General features: G+C 36.2%; 1 protein-coding gene across 1 annotated transcript in view; it reads left to right on the forward strand.

Annotated features, from left to right (window-relative positions):
• Nucleotides 1-16190, forward strand: part of loxl2b (lysyl oxidase-like 2b) — a 47705-nt gene that overhangs the window by 6542 nt on the left and 24973 nt on the right. The window contains exon 4 of the mRNA XM_056457845.1: nucleotides 14448-14659. Within this exon, the coding sequence (XP_056313820.1) occupies nucleotides 14448-14659 (212 nt within the window). The remainder of the gene's footprint in view (nucleotides 1-14447; nucleotides 14660-16190) is intronic.

The following is a 16190-nucleotide window of genomic DNA, read 5'->3' on the forward strand; positions in this document are numbered from 1 at the left end:
ACATAATTCGCAATCTCCAGAAACTTATATAGGGCAACGTTTTCAGAATAAGCCTATGTTGGTTTGTTGTATGGTTTATCTAAATGGTACTTCTGCTAATTCTAGATGCTGCAACCTATATAAAACAGCTGAAATAAACAGCATTAGCTCAAAGACTCATCATTTCTCTTCATGAGACCTCAAAGCACGTGTAGTCTTTTTGTTTTGCCTGTATACATTTATTTGTTTTGACTCTCAAAATGCCAGTAGTCATTGACCTGCAATTTTGAAATCCTCAAGGACCACAGTTTTAACCATAAATCTTCTTTAATGTTTTACTAAATAAAAAAGTCACCTACATATCAGAAGACCTGAGGGTGAGTAAATTAAAGCAAATTTTCACTTTTTGCATGAACTTTCCCTTTAATATTCTGGAATAGTGACAGTAAAGGCGTTAATATTATATGTTCTCGCTTTGGTCCATAATTCAAAACTATATAATTGGGTCTCAGTGGTACTGAAGTTCAGTATCTGGGTCCTAGGTGCAGGTTTTAGCTTAAGGCAGAGTAAAATAGGTGGATGATGCCACAGAAACTATTGTTGCAGTCCTTTTATCACTTTTCTGATCGTTTGGTGCATTCTTTTCCATTTATTTTCTCTCTCAGGGCTAATTGGTTGCTAGGCTTACGGCAATGGAATGTTTAAACACCTTCTTGACACAATTTTCACCACACAAATTTATGCTATAGGCTTTGTCTGAATTCATTTCTGTGTCCAGTTAGAATAATAGGATTTATTCCTGTCCTCTTTCTTTGCACAAACACGCTGTTCTGTGCCAACAGTGTCATCTAGAAAGAATGCATTAGGCATGCAAAGAAATATTTTATGATAATCTTTCTTTTAATCAAAGAGAACTGTGATTTTACCCCCTTATGATGAAACACAGACTTTAGAAGGCCCTATAGTGACAAACAAGATATCAGAAACTCCATGTAAAGCCAAAAGCAAACCTCAATGAGATGCAGCAACACAAATACCCATTGTGTCTGAATTTATTTTCCAAGTATTAATGCTTTTTCTAACAGTACAGGGAATAAATGAGTCAAGCACCGAATGGGAGAAAGTCTAGACATCTTAGAACTTCTATTTCATCCCCAGCTGAGAAACCTGGAGAGAAAGCCAGACTCAGCTTTTCCATATAGCGATAGCCTTCACGGGCTCCATGTTAGGGCAGTTAAATCACAGGAAGTTTCACCATAATGCCGGCCACATTCAAGTCATCTGGGACTGTTCAGCCCACTGCAGCCCTCCTTGGGTTAAAATGGGAAAAATGATGTAATGTAAGTGTGGGGCAGAGATGGCATATGTGGAGGAGAGTCAAAAGATGATATGCAGACATCCTTGGAGGAAAATGTGAACAATGCATTTTCCAGATAGTGATATGGAAATAAACTAATCTACATTTTTGAGTGCTGATCCTGATCTATGATGTCTGATGCATTGGTCTAATTATCATCTAAATAGTTTTAAACTTGATCAAAGCATTTAGGTACTTCTTAGATGAACCCAAAAAAGTTCATAGAGTCAAATATCCAATGACACTTTCAAATGTCCTATAAATCAAGGCTTAACATGTCTTGTTAAAGGATTCATTATTGCCTGTTGGAAATGCACATCTTGATATGACATGGAAGTCATTTTTATGTTTTTGGCACACAAAAAATGTTCTTAGGCATTTGCTTAATTATAATTGATTACCATTGATTACCGCTGAAGACAATTGTTATTTATTTTATAGACATGTGCTTGATTATGAAAAAAAAAATCATAATCACGATTATTTAAAACTATTATCAGTGGGCCATATGACTAAAATGTTTGATAGATAGATGTCAACATTTAGGCAAATATGAACTTAAAGGAGTCAAGATATGATGCAATAATCATTTTATCTTGATTAAAATTTTTTCATAATCATTGGAGATCAAATTGAAATTTTATTGCACAGCCCTATTCTGGAGAACATTGCTGTCTATGGAAGGTCTAAGCCTTATAAGATTGGCGAGACAAATCTGAGAATATTTTTAAACAACCTAATTCTAATGTGAGTGAACCAGGGTATCTGCAGGGTCTTTAAAAGTCTTAAAATGTCTTCAATTTCAAAAACAAAATATTAGGCATAAAAAGTCTTAAATTCACTGAAATATTGTGTTGTGTGTCTTAAATCATTTTAAACAGGTTTTAATTTTCTCCTGTCCAAGTAGCTACCCAATCGGGCTGACATCCATCCAGTCATCAACAATCCATCTTAATAAAATCAGGGAAAGAACTAAACACAATTTCTCAGTTCGTCATGATAATAACAGAGCAATTTATCCCTTTACGTTATCTTCCAGTCTTACAAAAACTATTTACAGAAGTAAGGGTGAGTAGACATAATATTTACAAATAGGCATTAAACTTAAGGTTTTATAACAGAAATTCATTAGGTTGAATTGAAGTTATCTCAATCAAGAGAAGTTATTACTCAATCAATTGGGACCAAAAGCCAACAAATATATATTTTTGATTATTTATGTTATTGCCTCCACAATAAATATACTTTTAACAATGTTAAACTTGTCATAAAAAACAAATATTGTGTTGAAAATAGTGTATACAACTAGAATTTTCTTGCTTTTGACACATTAAAGTATGTGGCTAAGAAATAATTACTTAGATTTTTTTTGTGGCAAGCAAAAATATATAAGAAAATCCATTGGCCCAACTGGGCCATTATAAATAATCATCAGTGTTTAGCCCTGCATAAGTCTAAATTTCATTCATAATGGTCTTAAAAGGGTCTTAAAATGTCTTAAATTTGACATGATGAAACCTGAAGAAACCCTGGTGAACATGATGTTCTCCCTGTTTGGAAGGAAAAACATTGACTGAGTGCTTACCCAGTCATATGTTTCTAGACAAATTTTCCAGGTGGTCAGAGCCGACAGCCTCTTGGGCAGCACTCCTACATTATTATGTGAAACTCCTGTGATCACATGTGAGCAAATGGGGACGCATCTGAAAACGTGATCACATGGGTTTCACATAAAACTGTTCAGAAACCACATTTCACGTGTATTCCACATGTGATTTTAACATGTGTTTGCTTATGTGAAGCTCATGAAACTCCTGTGGTTTTACTGTAAGAGTACACATAAAAGTTAGTTAGACCCCGGTTATGGATTGTGTGTAATCAGGACCACGGGTCTCGACCACCATTATCGTGGAAGAGTGAGACATGCAGAAGCTGCTGGAGGTTTCATGCAACGTGTTATGCAATACCTTGATGGCAATTACAGGGAGCTTATGCCTGTTTGAGGTGCTGCAAAGTTTAGGGGAAGTTATATAATTTTTTTTGCTGAAGACTTGAGGGCTGTTTCTTTAAACTCTAGAGGATCCTGGAACATTTACAATGATGCAACTGAAAATCCTAGAGATGTTACATGCAAGTTCACAGTATGAGTCAGAAAGATGTATTGGAAGGTGATGGATTTCATGGAAGTGCTTGTTAGAAGCCATTTTGGCTTTTACAACAGCAGAACTTAAACCTGTTCACCGCCAGAATAGATGCTGTTGATCAGCTTGGAAATGGTCAGCCAGTATTGTTGTAGTGACTAATATGTTCTGTGGCCTCATCTCTGGAGTCTGGCCCAGTATGTAGAAGTAAGGCAGTTAAAAGTTCCACAAATCCCTCTAATTTAACCTGCATCGAACCTACAGTTAGGTCCATAAATATTTGGACATCGACACAATTCTAACATTTGGCTCTATATACAAACACAACAACACCAATGAAACAAGCAAGATGTGCTTAAACTGCAGACTGTCAGCTTAATTTTACGGTATTTATATCCAAATCAGGTGAACACGGTAGGAATTACAACAATTTGCATATGTGCCTCCCACTTGTTAACGGTCCAAAAGTAATTGGACAGAATAATAATCATAAATCAAGCTTTCACTTTTTACATTCCATACATGCCCATGCCAAATCACTACTACCACCATGCTTCACTGCTTAGGATCATGAGCAGTTCCTTTCCTGCTCCATACTCTTCTCTACCCATCACTCTGGTACAAGTTGATCTTGGTCTCATCTGTCCATAGGATGTTGTTGCAGCACTGTGAAGGCTTTTTAGAACTCTAATCTGACCTTCCTGTTTTGAGGCTCACCAATGGTTTACATCTTGTGGTGAACGCTCTGTATTAACTCAGGTGTAGTCATCTCTTGATTGTTGACACACATACACCTACCTCCTGAAGAGTGTTCTTAATCTGGCCAACTGTTGTGAGAGGTGTTTTCTTCACCAGGGAAAGAATTCTTTGGTCATTCACCACAGTTGTGTCTGTGCTCTTTTGAGTCTTTTGGTGTTTCTGAGCTCACTGGTGCATTCTTTATTTTTAAGAATGTTCCAAACAGTTGTTTTAGCCACACCTAATGTTTTTGCTATCTCTCTGATGGGTTTGTTTTGTTTTTTTCATCCTAATGATGGCTTGCTTGACAGCTCTTTGGATCTCATCTTGAGAGATGACAGTAACAGATTCCAAATGCAAATAGCACACTTGAAATAAACTCTGGACCTTTTATCTGCTCATTGTATTTAGGGTAATGAGGGAATAAACCCTGGTTTATATCACCGTGACCCACAGCACATTGCGTAATCGTGCATTTATATATCTGCGCGCTGTGCTTGTTGCTCTGCTATAGCACTTCAGAAAGGCTAGCTGGCAGTAGGTGTTTATGTTCCTCTGTGTCGAGTTTCTTCGCTGGTATTTAGTTTTTTCCAAACTCTACCTTAATGTACAAGGGTCCCAAACTCGCTCATTTTTAGTCGGGAATCGGCGGACGTGCAACTATTTTAATAACAAGGTAAACACTAGGGTTGGTCCGATAGATGATGCTATCATCCATCGCCGATGGCCGATAGACACCACAATGCTGAGCCAGCATAGCGATCCTCCGCCCCACCCTCATCACAAATCCGCTCGTGAAAAATACACACTTAGGCCCCGTTTACAGTTATACGTCTTAGTTTTTAAATGGCATTTTAGAACGAAAACAATCCATATCCACACTGGCATTTCACCTAACATTTCTGAACAGCCCTCCGTCCACACTACCACTGAAAACGCACATCACGTGACCCCACACACACTTGACAGTGGGCCACGCAGTCTGCAGGTCAGTACACTGCTTCAATCTTTCGCTCAATCAATCACTCACTGCTTTTGACTGAAGGACTTTTGTAGCTGAAGTTTTTTTTCTTACAGTGAAAATGCTTAAAGTACAGTTTGTTTCATATTTTTATTCTATTGTATTTATTTCCCTTTTCTTATTTACAGGAAGGAAAATAACTGTGTATATAAACAGTTAAATTCAGAATTATTAGCTGTCCTGAATTATTAGCGACCCTTTCCCCCAATTTCTGTTTAATGCAAAGATTTATTTTCAACCCATTTTTAAACATACCAGATTAAATAACTCATTTCTAATAACTGATTTCTTTTATCTTTGCTATTATGTAAAGTTTTCAGAGTCAAGGGTTAAATAGGTAAATGATTTTTTTTGTCCAAGGTCCTAATGATCTAATGCAATTCAGTGATCGATGCTAAACAGGGCTAAAAGTGCTCCCGCTAGACCTGAATATTGGCTGAATGGATTCAAAAATGATAAAACTCAACTGTTTGACTTAGGGGAGTTGTGAAATAAGCCCATAAAAAGTGGAAGGTTGCTTTAAACTACACTATATTTCACCCATTTGTAATTTGCTCAGTTAACAAGGCATCACTTAGATTACTTGCACTGCTTTCTCTTTTTTTTTTTTTCTTACGTCGATTTTCATCTTGTTTATTTATCCTTTCCTCCCCCTTAAGTTACATTCTTTCGGGCAATGACATTTCCTCATTACCCAGGATGTTTATATGCTTATCTCTAAGAAGTAGCAGGCAATGATATCTGAAAAGACAATCAGACCACAGCTAATGTGGCTAGCAGTACCTTTGCCTGTGGGAAGACTTTAAGTTGTTCTGTGTTCCTCAGTCTTCAATGTTTTCTTGTCCTATGTTCATTATAGCATGTAATCATTGCTTGTGGTTGAAGTATTTCACATTTTGTTCTCAACCCAAGTGGAAAAAACACATTTTTCACATTCCTGAGGATTCTGAGATTTCTGTAAATGTTAAACATTTTTCCTTGAAAACCGACACCAATGTTCAGTGTTGCTTTTCCCTCAGAGTTCTTGTAGGAGACTGTCGGGTGAGAATTAACTACTCCGAGTTGCAGTCTGAAAAGAATAAAAGCCAATTAAACATGGGCAGCAGATCAGTGGAATGGAGCAGGCATTGCTAAGCTTACTATTTTAAGGAACAGATAATCTGTTAGTACTATGACTCTCAGTCTGTCTAACAGGGCAATGCTGTCTTAAGGCTCATTGTTAAAGGGCACCTATTTTACCCCTTTTTTAAGATTTAAGATTTTTCTGTCTCCAAAATGTATCTGCAAAGTTTCAGCTCAAAACACCCATAATATTATTTATTATACCTTTCAGAAGTTTGTAATTTTCCAATGATTAATTGATGTATTTGTTGTGGAGTTAATTCAATTCAATTCATGTTTATTTCTATATAACGCTTTTACAATGCAGATAGTGCCAAAACAGCTTAACATAGAAGTTCTACTAAATTGAAACTGTGTCAGTCTAGTTTTCAAAGTTTAAGTTCAATTTAGTTCAGTTCAGTGTGGTTAAATTTCACTGCTGGAAGTACAGACACTGAAAAGAATAAGAGAATAGATATTTTAAATATTAAAATTTTTAATATTTTAAATATTTTAAATATTATTTTTTTTAAATTATTTTATATACTATTTAAAAATTTTAAATATTAAAATATCTATTCACATCAATGCACATCAATAACTGTCTGGTTTAGCTCAGCTACTAAATACGACATCCAAAGACTACGTCGAATAGTTCGGACTGCTGAGCGAATCACTGGTACAACCCTTCCTACTACCCAAGAACTGTACTTATCCAGAGCGAGCAGGAGGGCTGCCAAAATCACTTTGGACCCCTCACACCCAGCACACTGCCTCTTTGAACTTTTACCTTCTGGTCGACGCTACAGAGCACTGCGCACCAGAACAGCCCGACACAGAAACAGTTTCTTCCCTCAGGCAATCCATCTCATGAACACTTGATGATAATAATTGTGGAACCAACATCACTACTTGCTATACACTTTTATACACATATACACTTATTTAACAACACACTTTACATGCCAATTTGCACATAACAGCTACACATATAACATTGTATATAGTAATTAACATGTACATACACTTGTCAATTTGTATATTTGCATTCACTACTTACTTCTATTTTTTTTTTTTTATATATATATTTATTATCTGTTTTTTGTCCTGTCTCTGTAATCCTGTTGCACTGTAGAAGCTCTGTCACGAAAACAAATTCCTTGTATGTGTGAACATACCTGGCAATAAAGCTCTTTCTGATTCTGATTCTGAAAAAACAACCTTTCTATATTGATAGTATTTGAATTAAGAATTATTAATGTATGTAAAAGCAAATCCATCGATGCGCAGCTCCACAAGTCCCAAACCAAGCAGGCCAGGGGCAAGGAACAAGTCCAGTGGGAAAGAACAAACCTTGAGAATTCAAGCCTTTCGATGAGTCACACACAATGGGCTCTATTTTGACGATTCATGCGCAAAGCGCAAAGCGCAGGGCGCAAACGCATTAAGGGCGTGTCAGAATCCACTTTTGCTAATATAAGGACGGAAAAATCCGCTTTGTGTCGTGGCGCATGGTCTAAAAGGGTTGAGCTTATTTTCTTAATGAGTTATAGGTGTGTTTTGAGAATAAACAAATCAGAGTCTCATCTCCCATTACCCTTTAAGAGTCAGTTGCGCCGGGCCATAGCACATTTGCTATTTACATGACGGACTTTGTAAGACCGGAACGCTTATGGGCGCACATATGAATGCAAATGCATTTGCTATTTAAACAGCGTGGCGCAAAACGACTCTTGCGCCAAGCTGAAACTAGTAAACAACAATTGCGTCGCGCCTTGCGCCACATTACGCCGGGTGTATGATAGGGCCCAATGTCGTTATAAGTTCAAGCACACACACAGACACACAAACGTTTAACTTTGCACTGTTTTTGCATGGCAAATGTGTCAGGATACAGGTTAATGTGCACTGCTGTATGGATATCCTTTATGTTAAAGTACAAAATAAACTAGATTTAACGTCAACAAACCGGAGATGAAGCGTCTTCTTTTATAATTGGACTGACATGCAGTTGTAGTGATAAAGACGGTAAAATCACTGTAATTCATTACAAACATGCACTGTTTTAAAAACGTTTTAAACTTGTAAAACTCATTCTTGATCACATTTGGTGATAATTGATGATCACAGCAAGCTAAACAGATCTTTTAATCCTGGTTGCTTTGCACACATCCTGTCTTTTTGATATGATTATATGCATTACTAGTATCAGTTCCGCAGGTGGGGAAACCGCACTCCTATGTCACGTTGCAGTCGGCCTCAAAATGGGATGGATTTGGATCCTATTTTAACATCAGGAAATTTAAAAAAGAGACTTATTGCCATTATATCACCCCAATATGACTGTGGACGCACTATACCTGCACACCGTTCTACAAACAGCTTACAAAAGATGATTTTCATCATAGTTGCCCTTTAACTAATCTTAAATTAGCCAGTTTTGAAAAGCTTGTTTTCTTATTACAAGCCATTTACTAAAAAACTGTAGCGACTTGGGAGAGTAAAAGGGCAAGGTGAATTGTTCTCCATCTGTAGAGGAGGAATTCTTTAGCATGTCCTCACTAAGAGTTAAAAAAACAAAACAAACAATAGCTGCCCTTTACTGACAGGGCTCAAGGGTCTCTGGAGGCCATGTTTAGTTTCTTTAGTTTCGTCTGGGGGTAGTTCACACATAACAAGAAACATATGTTGAATGGGAAAACAAAAAGGTGAATGTTACATTTTACATTTGTTCCTCATTGTCTTTCTTTCCATTTATTTAACTTGTGACAATAATGTCAGATGTTTGTATTCTTTGTATTGATCAAGGTTATAATAAACATGATTGCTGCTACTTTTTTATGTTGAAGTTTTTGATTCTAGTCGGATAAAAATTTTACCTAAGTCAATTGTACTTCGTTATTTATTTTTTTATATTTTGGTTTTGTTGTTTATATTTTGTAACAGAAAATATTTGGACTGGAAGTGTCTGATTATCTCGTTAGTTGAAGAGAACATGCTCATTTTTTTTTGTATATAAGAGAAAAACAATGTGGGCTCTGTGACATTTTCCTTTTCACAGTCTGTCTGCCGGCCAGTAGAAGAATGCCTGTCAGTTCACCGCTTGTGCCTCTGACTCCTTCTCCTGTTCGAGCAGTAGGAGGGTTCGATTTTTTTTTTTTTCCTTTTGAAAGACAGACTAGTCTCCTGAGTCGCTTGCTTACATCCACAGAAGGACAACCCCTCACAAATCGATATCCCAGCTGCTATATTTTTCTTTCCTAGCTGCAGAATTCCCTCCTCTTCCAGTTACCATGGAAGCCAGGCACACATTTAGGAAATCTTTTTCTTCCTCTGTAGTGCTAATAAATCACACCTCATATGTTTTTTTTTCTTACAACCTGTTTTGAAGTCTTGCACACTGCCTGTGTAGAAAAAAAGTTTAATTGAAACCCTGTGAAGGTCTTATGAGACATGGAAAATCACCTTTAAATAAAAAAAAACACTTTTTATTACATACAAAACAATGTTTTATAATATAATTTTTTTTTTTTACATATTTAAGCGTTTTTATTAATGAATTCATTTTAATTCATTTAATAAAATGTATATAATTTTTGTTGCTTGCTTATGCCTGGTGTTTTCCTTAGCTTTTTATTTTAAGATGTTTTTATGCTGTTTTGCATCTCACAGTAGCTCAGATAACAAAAACGTCAAAAGACAAGACTTGATTTTTTGCCATGTCATTGAAACCGCTTCTATTTTTCGATGTCTGATGGCTGTCCACGGTGTCAAATTTGGTTTTTGGAAGCACTCAGTTCTTCATTAAATCTGTTAAACCTGCAGCTATAACAAGTTTGTTAAAGAAAAAGGAAAGAAACAGTCCATTCACAAAAAAAAAGATTTATAGAAATAAATATTATTAAATGTTTTTTTGTTCGTATGTCTGTTTATTTTCAACTATTATTTATTTCAAAAAAGACAAAATAGCTCTTATAGATCATATGGAAGCACATTTATCATTCTGTAACTCTCTTTAAAGTGTATCCATGCTGGAATAAACCCACAAAATTGCACTGCTTGCATTTCCAGTGTGGTACAGTAAGGATACCTTTTAAGTTTGCCACATGATTATTCCCAACCACATTCTCATCCCTTTCTTTTACTTTATAAAGTCAAGAGAAGTTAAAGGGAAAAAGTGTTCCAATGGTTACACATTTGAGGTAAAACTTTGATCTTAGCTTTTTAGTTTTTTGTTTGTTTGTTTGTCCGGCGATTACAAAAGTCTTTTTTGGTGTCTGTTAATGTCTGGATTGTCTGAAGGCTGCATTTAGAGTTTGTGAGCTTGTGAACTGAGATTTAACATATTATTCAAACTTAAAATAACAGTTTTTAAAATGTAACTTTTGATAGAGTAGTCAGTAGTCCAGTCTTTAGTAGCACATGCTTTTTCAGAAATCATTTTGATTTACAGATTTGCTGCTCAAGATACATTTCGGAATTTTTATCAATGTAAAAAAAAAGTTGTGCAGTGTTGTTGAAACCATGATATGTTTTTTTTCAAGACTTTTTGTTGAACATAATGCAAAGTGGACATCTATTGCAAACTTTATAGATGTCTTTACTAAAGACAATTTAAAGTCGGCATAAAAACTAAGTTAAGATTGTCTTTTTTTCCCTGTATCATGATATTGATCTGATTGAAATGGTTTCTGAAATGAGTAAAAGACATGTAGGGAGGTGCATGATTTTGTCCTTTGGGAACCGATTGGATTGTTGGAAGATGGGCATTGCTAATAAAATGGAGGAAGATTTTTGACAAGAATGAAAAACTAAATTTTACAAACATAATCATGTCATATTCGTATGAACCACTACCTCCTGCAAAGGCAACTCAAAAATTAGTTGGGAGAGATTAGGGTTATGGTATTTAAATAAAGATTATGAGGGCAAATTAATTTTGACAAAGTACTACTATATATTATATCATTAATTTTCTTTTCGGCTTAGTCCCTTTATTAATCAGGGGTCGCCACAGCGGAAGGAACCGCCAACTTATCCAGCACATGTTTTACACAGCGTATGCCCAGCCACAACCCGACACTGGAAAACACCCATACACTCTTGTGCACACTCACTGACACTACAGCCAATTTAGCTTATTCAATTCACCTGTGCCGCATGTTTTTGGATTGTGGGGGAAAACAGCACCCGGAGGAAACCCACACCAGCATGCAAACTCCACATAGAAATGCCAATTGGCACTAGCAGTGACCATATATATAAATGGGTCAATGGGCTGATGCTAATTGTTTTGTGTCCATGTCATTTAAATCAATTGAAAAAGGTTACATTTTCAAAATAAATAAGCAAATTACTTGCATACATTCTCTATTTTGAGGACCAAGTCTAATTATTATTATTTTTTAAAATCCATTTCAAGATAATTTTTAGGAGATTATTGCAAGAATGTCAATGTGATGGAATCAAATAGTTTATCTTGTATAAAAAATGTGAAATTCTTAATGAAACATCATATCATCTAGTCTAAACAAAATTAATATGTTGATTGGGCATGAACAATTTTTACATAATTTGTCAAATATTATTTAGAAATCAGATTTGTTTCCGGCCAAATATTGCAAAAACTCATTAAAATGTTCATCTAGAGATAACTCGAATAAAATAAATGTTGGTGGGGTATTTTAAAATAAAGTATTTTTTTCTGTGTGTATACTTGCATGTCACCTAGGAGGAGTAAATTATTTAATACTTTACAATTTTTGGCAGTTTCACCATTTTACATTTTCAAGTACATTCAGTCTTAGTGTTTGTAAAAAATGGTGCAAATGTTATTTTTTAATTTTATAAAATCAACATGAATACAATCTGTACATTTTAAAATACCTGATGGATGCTTTTAAATCAACTTTTTTAAAGATTTTGAAATTTCTCATCTTGCCACACCTTATTTGTCACCGACCCATATATATATATATATATATGTGTGTGTGTGTGTGTGTGTGTGTGTGTGTGTGTGTGTGTGTGTGCGTGTGTGTGTGTGTGTGTGTGTGTGAAAAAGCTAGTACAGGTCTGTGCAGGTAAACCTCACTCCTCTGAACCCAAAAAGGTGCTCTAGCTACAGATGCGTTAGAGCAACCGACTTTTATGCCAAGAGTCACCAATTCGATCCCAAGCTCAGAGCGGGTTGGGTAGTGTAAGACTGGCCAGGTTATATTGGTGCCGTGACCCAGATGGGAGTGAGGTTTAGAGGGGTGAGTGTAACAGAGGCCAACTAGCACAGTCCTGTGCAGGTAAACCTCACTCCTCTGAACCCAAAAAGGTGCTCTAGCTACAGATGCTAGTGGCCATGGTCTTTAGCCTTCTTGTTAGAGCAACCAACTCCCATGCGGAGAGTCCCCAGTTCGATCCCAGCTCGGAGCAGGTTGGATACTGTAAGACTGTCGGGGTTACACCAACTTTAATGCATACATGTTAAAAAATACATGAACTTCTTTTCAAGCAAATATTACTGACCCTAAACCTTTAAATAGTACTCCATTTAGCATAATATTAACATATTTCACAAATACATTATGAAGTAAACGTAATGCTCAGATAATAGCTCTCTAACCTCCTCTCCAGAACCAGCCTTATTCTACAGCATAAGGTACGGAGGACAATGGAATGTTTCGGCTACTGTATTTGCTGAGCACAGCAACTTGTACAGAACTCTTTCAGAACTCAACACATATGGTCTCATAGCGCTGGAATGCAGATTGCCTGCTAAAGCTCTTCATGTAGTCTTGGAGTCTACCAAGATGATTTAGCTTCATTCCTTCATTTAGCTTCATTCATTTCTTCATTCATAAATCTGTTTACAGTTCGAAACATCATGGTCGCAACGAATTAATAAACAGGATGAACTGCATTTAGTGTTACATAAGATGTTTTCCACATGCATGCTGTAATAGATTTGAGGAAAGAATTTCAACTACACACCTTTGCCTGATTATGAAGGTGTCTGGGAGCAGTAACCTCTTCTTTGCGTTTTTGTCCATCTTTTATATACGTCAGAAGTCATTAAGTGCATTTTTATAGTCTCACCACAGATGTGAGTTGAAGATGGCTTGAGGGCAAACACTGCTGGAAGTTTTTTCAGCGGTGGAACAGGTCAACAATTCCTGCTGATAGGATGTTTATAATGAAGTGAAGGACTGTAAAATGCGTTTAGTCTTATAGTGGCTGTGGCTAAGATGTCCAGTTAAGAGTTTCACAACTTGAACACTAATGCTGACATAGATCAAATTGAAACTTTCACTTTTCTGTGGTAAAATAGAGTAAACTATTGCTTGTTTAAGGAACACCCCGCTTATTTTGAAAACAGGCTAATTTACAACTCCTCTAAAGTTAAACAGTGGACTTTTACCATTTGACTTGTATCCATTCACATTTATCTTAGCGTACCACTTTTAGCTTAGCGTAAATGATTAAATTCGGTTAGACCGTTAGCATTTAATTCCAAAAAAAAAAAAAAATTATAAGATTCCTAATTAAGACCTGAATATTTTGTAGTTACGTTGTGTACTAGGACTAAAAGAAAATGAAATGTTGCTATTTTCTACACTGAGACAAACTATACTCTCCTTCAGGCCTAAAATTAAGGAAGTCTGTTGCCATATCAAGACTACAGCAGGCAAAATTATATACATATATATATATATATATATATATATATATATATATAAATATAAAATATCTTGCTTTCTTAGTACACAATATAACTAGAAAAGAGTCAAACTTTAAATAGAAAAACTCTTTTGTTTGAAAATTCTGGAGCGAGATGCTACTGGTCTAATCTGATTCAATAATTTATGCTAAGCTAAGCTAAAAGTGCTCCTGCCAGACTCAGAGATTGGCTGAATGAATTCAAAAATAATAAAGCTCAACTGGCTTAACTCTAGGGGGCTTATAAAATGAGCCTTTTCCAAAAAAAAAGTGGTGTGTTTAACATTTTATGTTCAGGCATGCAGTTCATTCTCCTGTTGTAGTTTTTTCTGCTAACACAAGAATGTTTGTCCATCATAAATCAGCTTGCAACAACAATAATTGTCTTGTTTTTGCATCACAGAGCCTGAACATTCAGGTGGAGGATGTTCGTATCCGCCCTATCCTGGCATCATATCGGAAGCGCATCCCAGTGACAGAAGGCTACGTGGAGGTGAAGGATGGAGGAAAGTGGAAGCAGATCTGTGATGATGAGTGGACTCAGATGAACAGCAGGGTCATCTGTGGCATGTTTGGGTTTCCAGGACAGAAGAGATACAATACCCGGGTGTACAAGTGAGTGCTGCTTTCAGCTGAGATGTCTTTCATGCAGATGTTTTTCTTCAGAGAAGCTGTTTTGGTGACCTTGGAAAAATGTAGGATTGTACAATTTTACATGGAAGTACTCCCCTTATGATAATATATATCCTACTCCATTCAGCTGCTCCCACTCAGCAGTTTGGTGTTAGTTTCATTTGGAGTTTACACTGAGAAATGTTATGCTGTCTGCAGAATTTGTCTGTGGTCCATTGCATATTCCAGAACAGTGCAACAAAGTATGTTTTTAATCTCCACACATATCCACTTCCTTCCAAAATGTCTCAAATATGGCTGCTGTCCTCTTGCACTGGTGATGTCATTACTGCAGGGATCACGAGCAAGATCAGTTACATCAAAGTTCTGCATAAACACCAGCAGGATCCAATCACAAACACATAAACAATACACCACACCCTGTTTTTGTAGCTTTAAATACTTAATTGCAAGCTTTTTAGGAATACAAACACACATGTGTCCTTTAACCATGAGTGTTTTATTATATTTATTTATTTTTAATTAGCTGTTTTTGCCCTGAAAATAGCCATTGTTGCTGACATGGCATTAACTAAAAAGATATGAAATGATAGGATAGGATAGGATAGGATAGGATAGGATATAATAAAGGGCTGTGCAATTAATTGAAATCGAATCGCAATCGCGATTTGAAACGTTACGATAAGCTAATTGCAAGAGGCAATGTATGAAATATGTATGTATTATATAATTTCCTCCACCCAGAGCAAATGCGTGAGTGCCGTCTGTGTGTGACAGTCTTACTAGCCTATTGAGGTAGCACACTTTTGTTCTGCCCAATCAGAATTGTGAACTATGCGGAACGCCCATAATAAAACAAACAAACAGGAGAGGACGGACGAGTGGGAATGTGGGATGATGGCGTCTGCCGCTTCAGAAGCATTAATAGATGAATTCATATCAAAGATAAACAGCATGTCAATATTATTGGAATATTTTGGTTTCCAAGTTTCAGACACCGAACAAAAACAGGCCATTTGTAAGAGCTGTCGCGGAATTGTTCCCACAGCACGAGGAAATACAACAACCAGCACCTAAAAAGGCACCACAGACGGCTATATGAGGAGAGTCTTGTTAAAAAGTCAACTAAAGGCATTGCCAGTGACACTCAATCTAGTAGCTAGCAACAGCAAAGTACAATTTCAGAGTTGTTTGCAGCTGTTACACCATATGAAAAAACATCATGAAGGCACCAGGAAATGACTTACGCTATAACTGTTTGCTCTAGAGAAAAATGAAAATTCAGAATTTTAATTTCTGAATATTTATAAACAAATTTAATTAAAAGTTGGCGTTAGTTAATATATTTCAGCTCCTTTTTTCCTTTTTTAGCATTTTAGCAGTAAGAAGCTACAATACAGAATATTGAGCTGAGGCTTGACTGCAAAATTAAATGACAAATGCAATATCGAAATCGCAAAAAAAACACAATTAGATATTTTCCCCAAATCGCACAGTCCTATGATATGATATG

This window comes from Danio aesculapii, chromosome 5 (genome assembly GCF_903798145.1).
Source record: "Danio aesculapii chromosome 5, fDanAes4.1, whole genome shotgun sequence".
In the NCBI taxonomy this organism is placed as follows: Eukaryota; Metazoa; Chordata; class Actinopteri; order Cypriniformes; family Danionidae; genus Danio; species Danio aesculapii.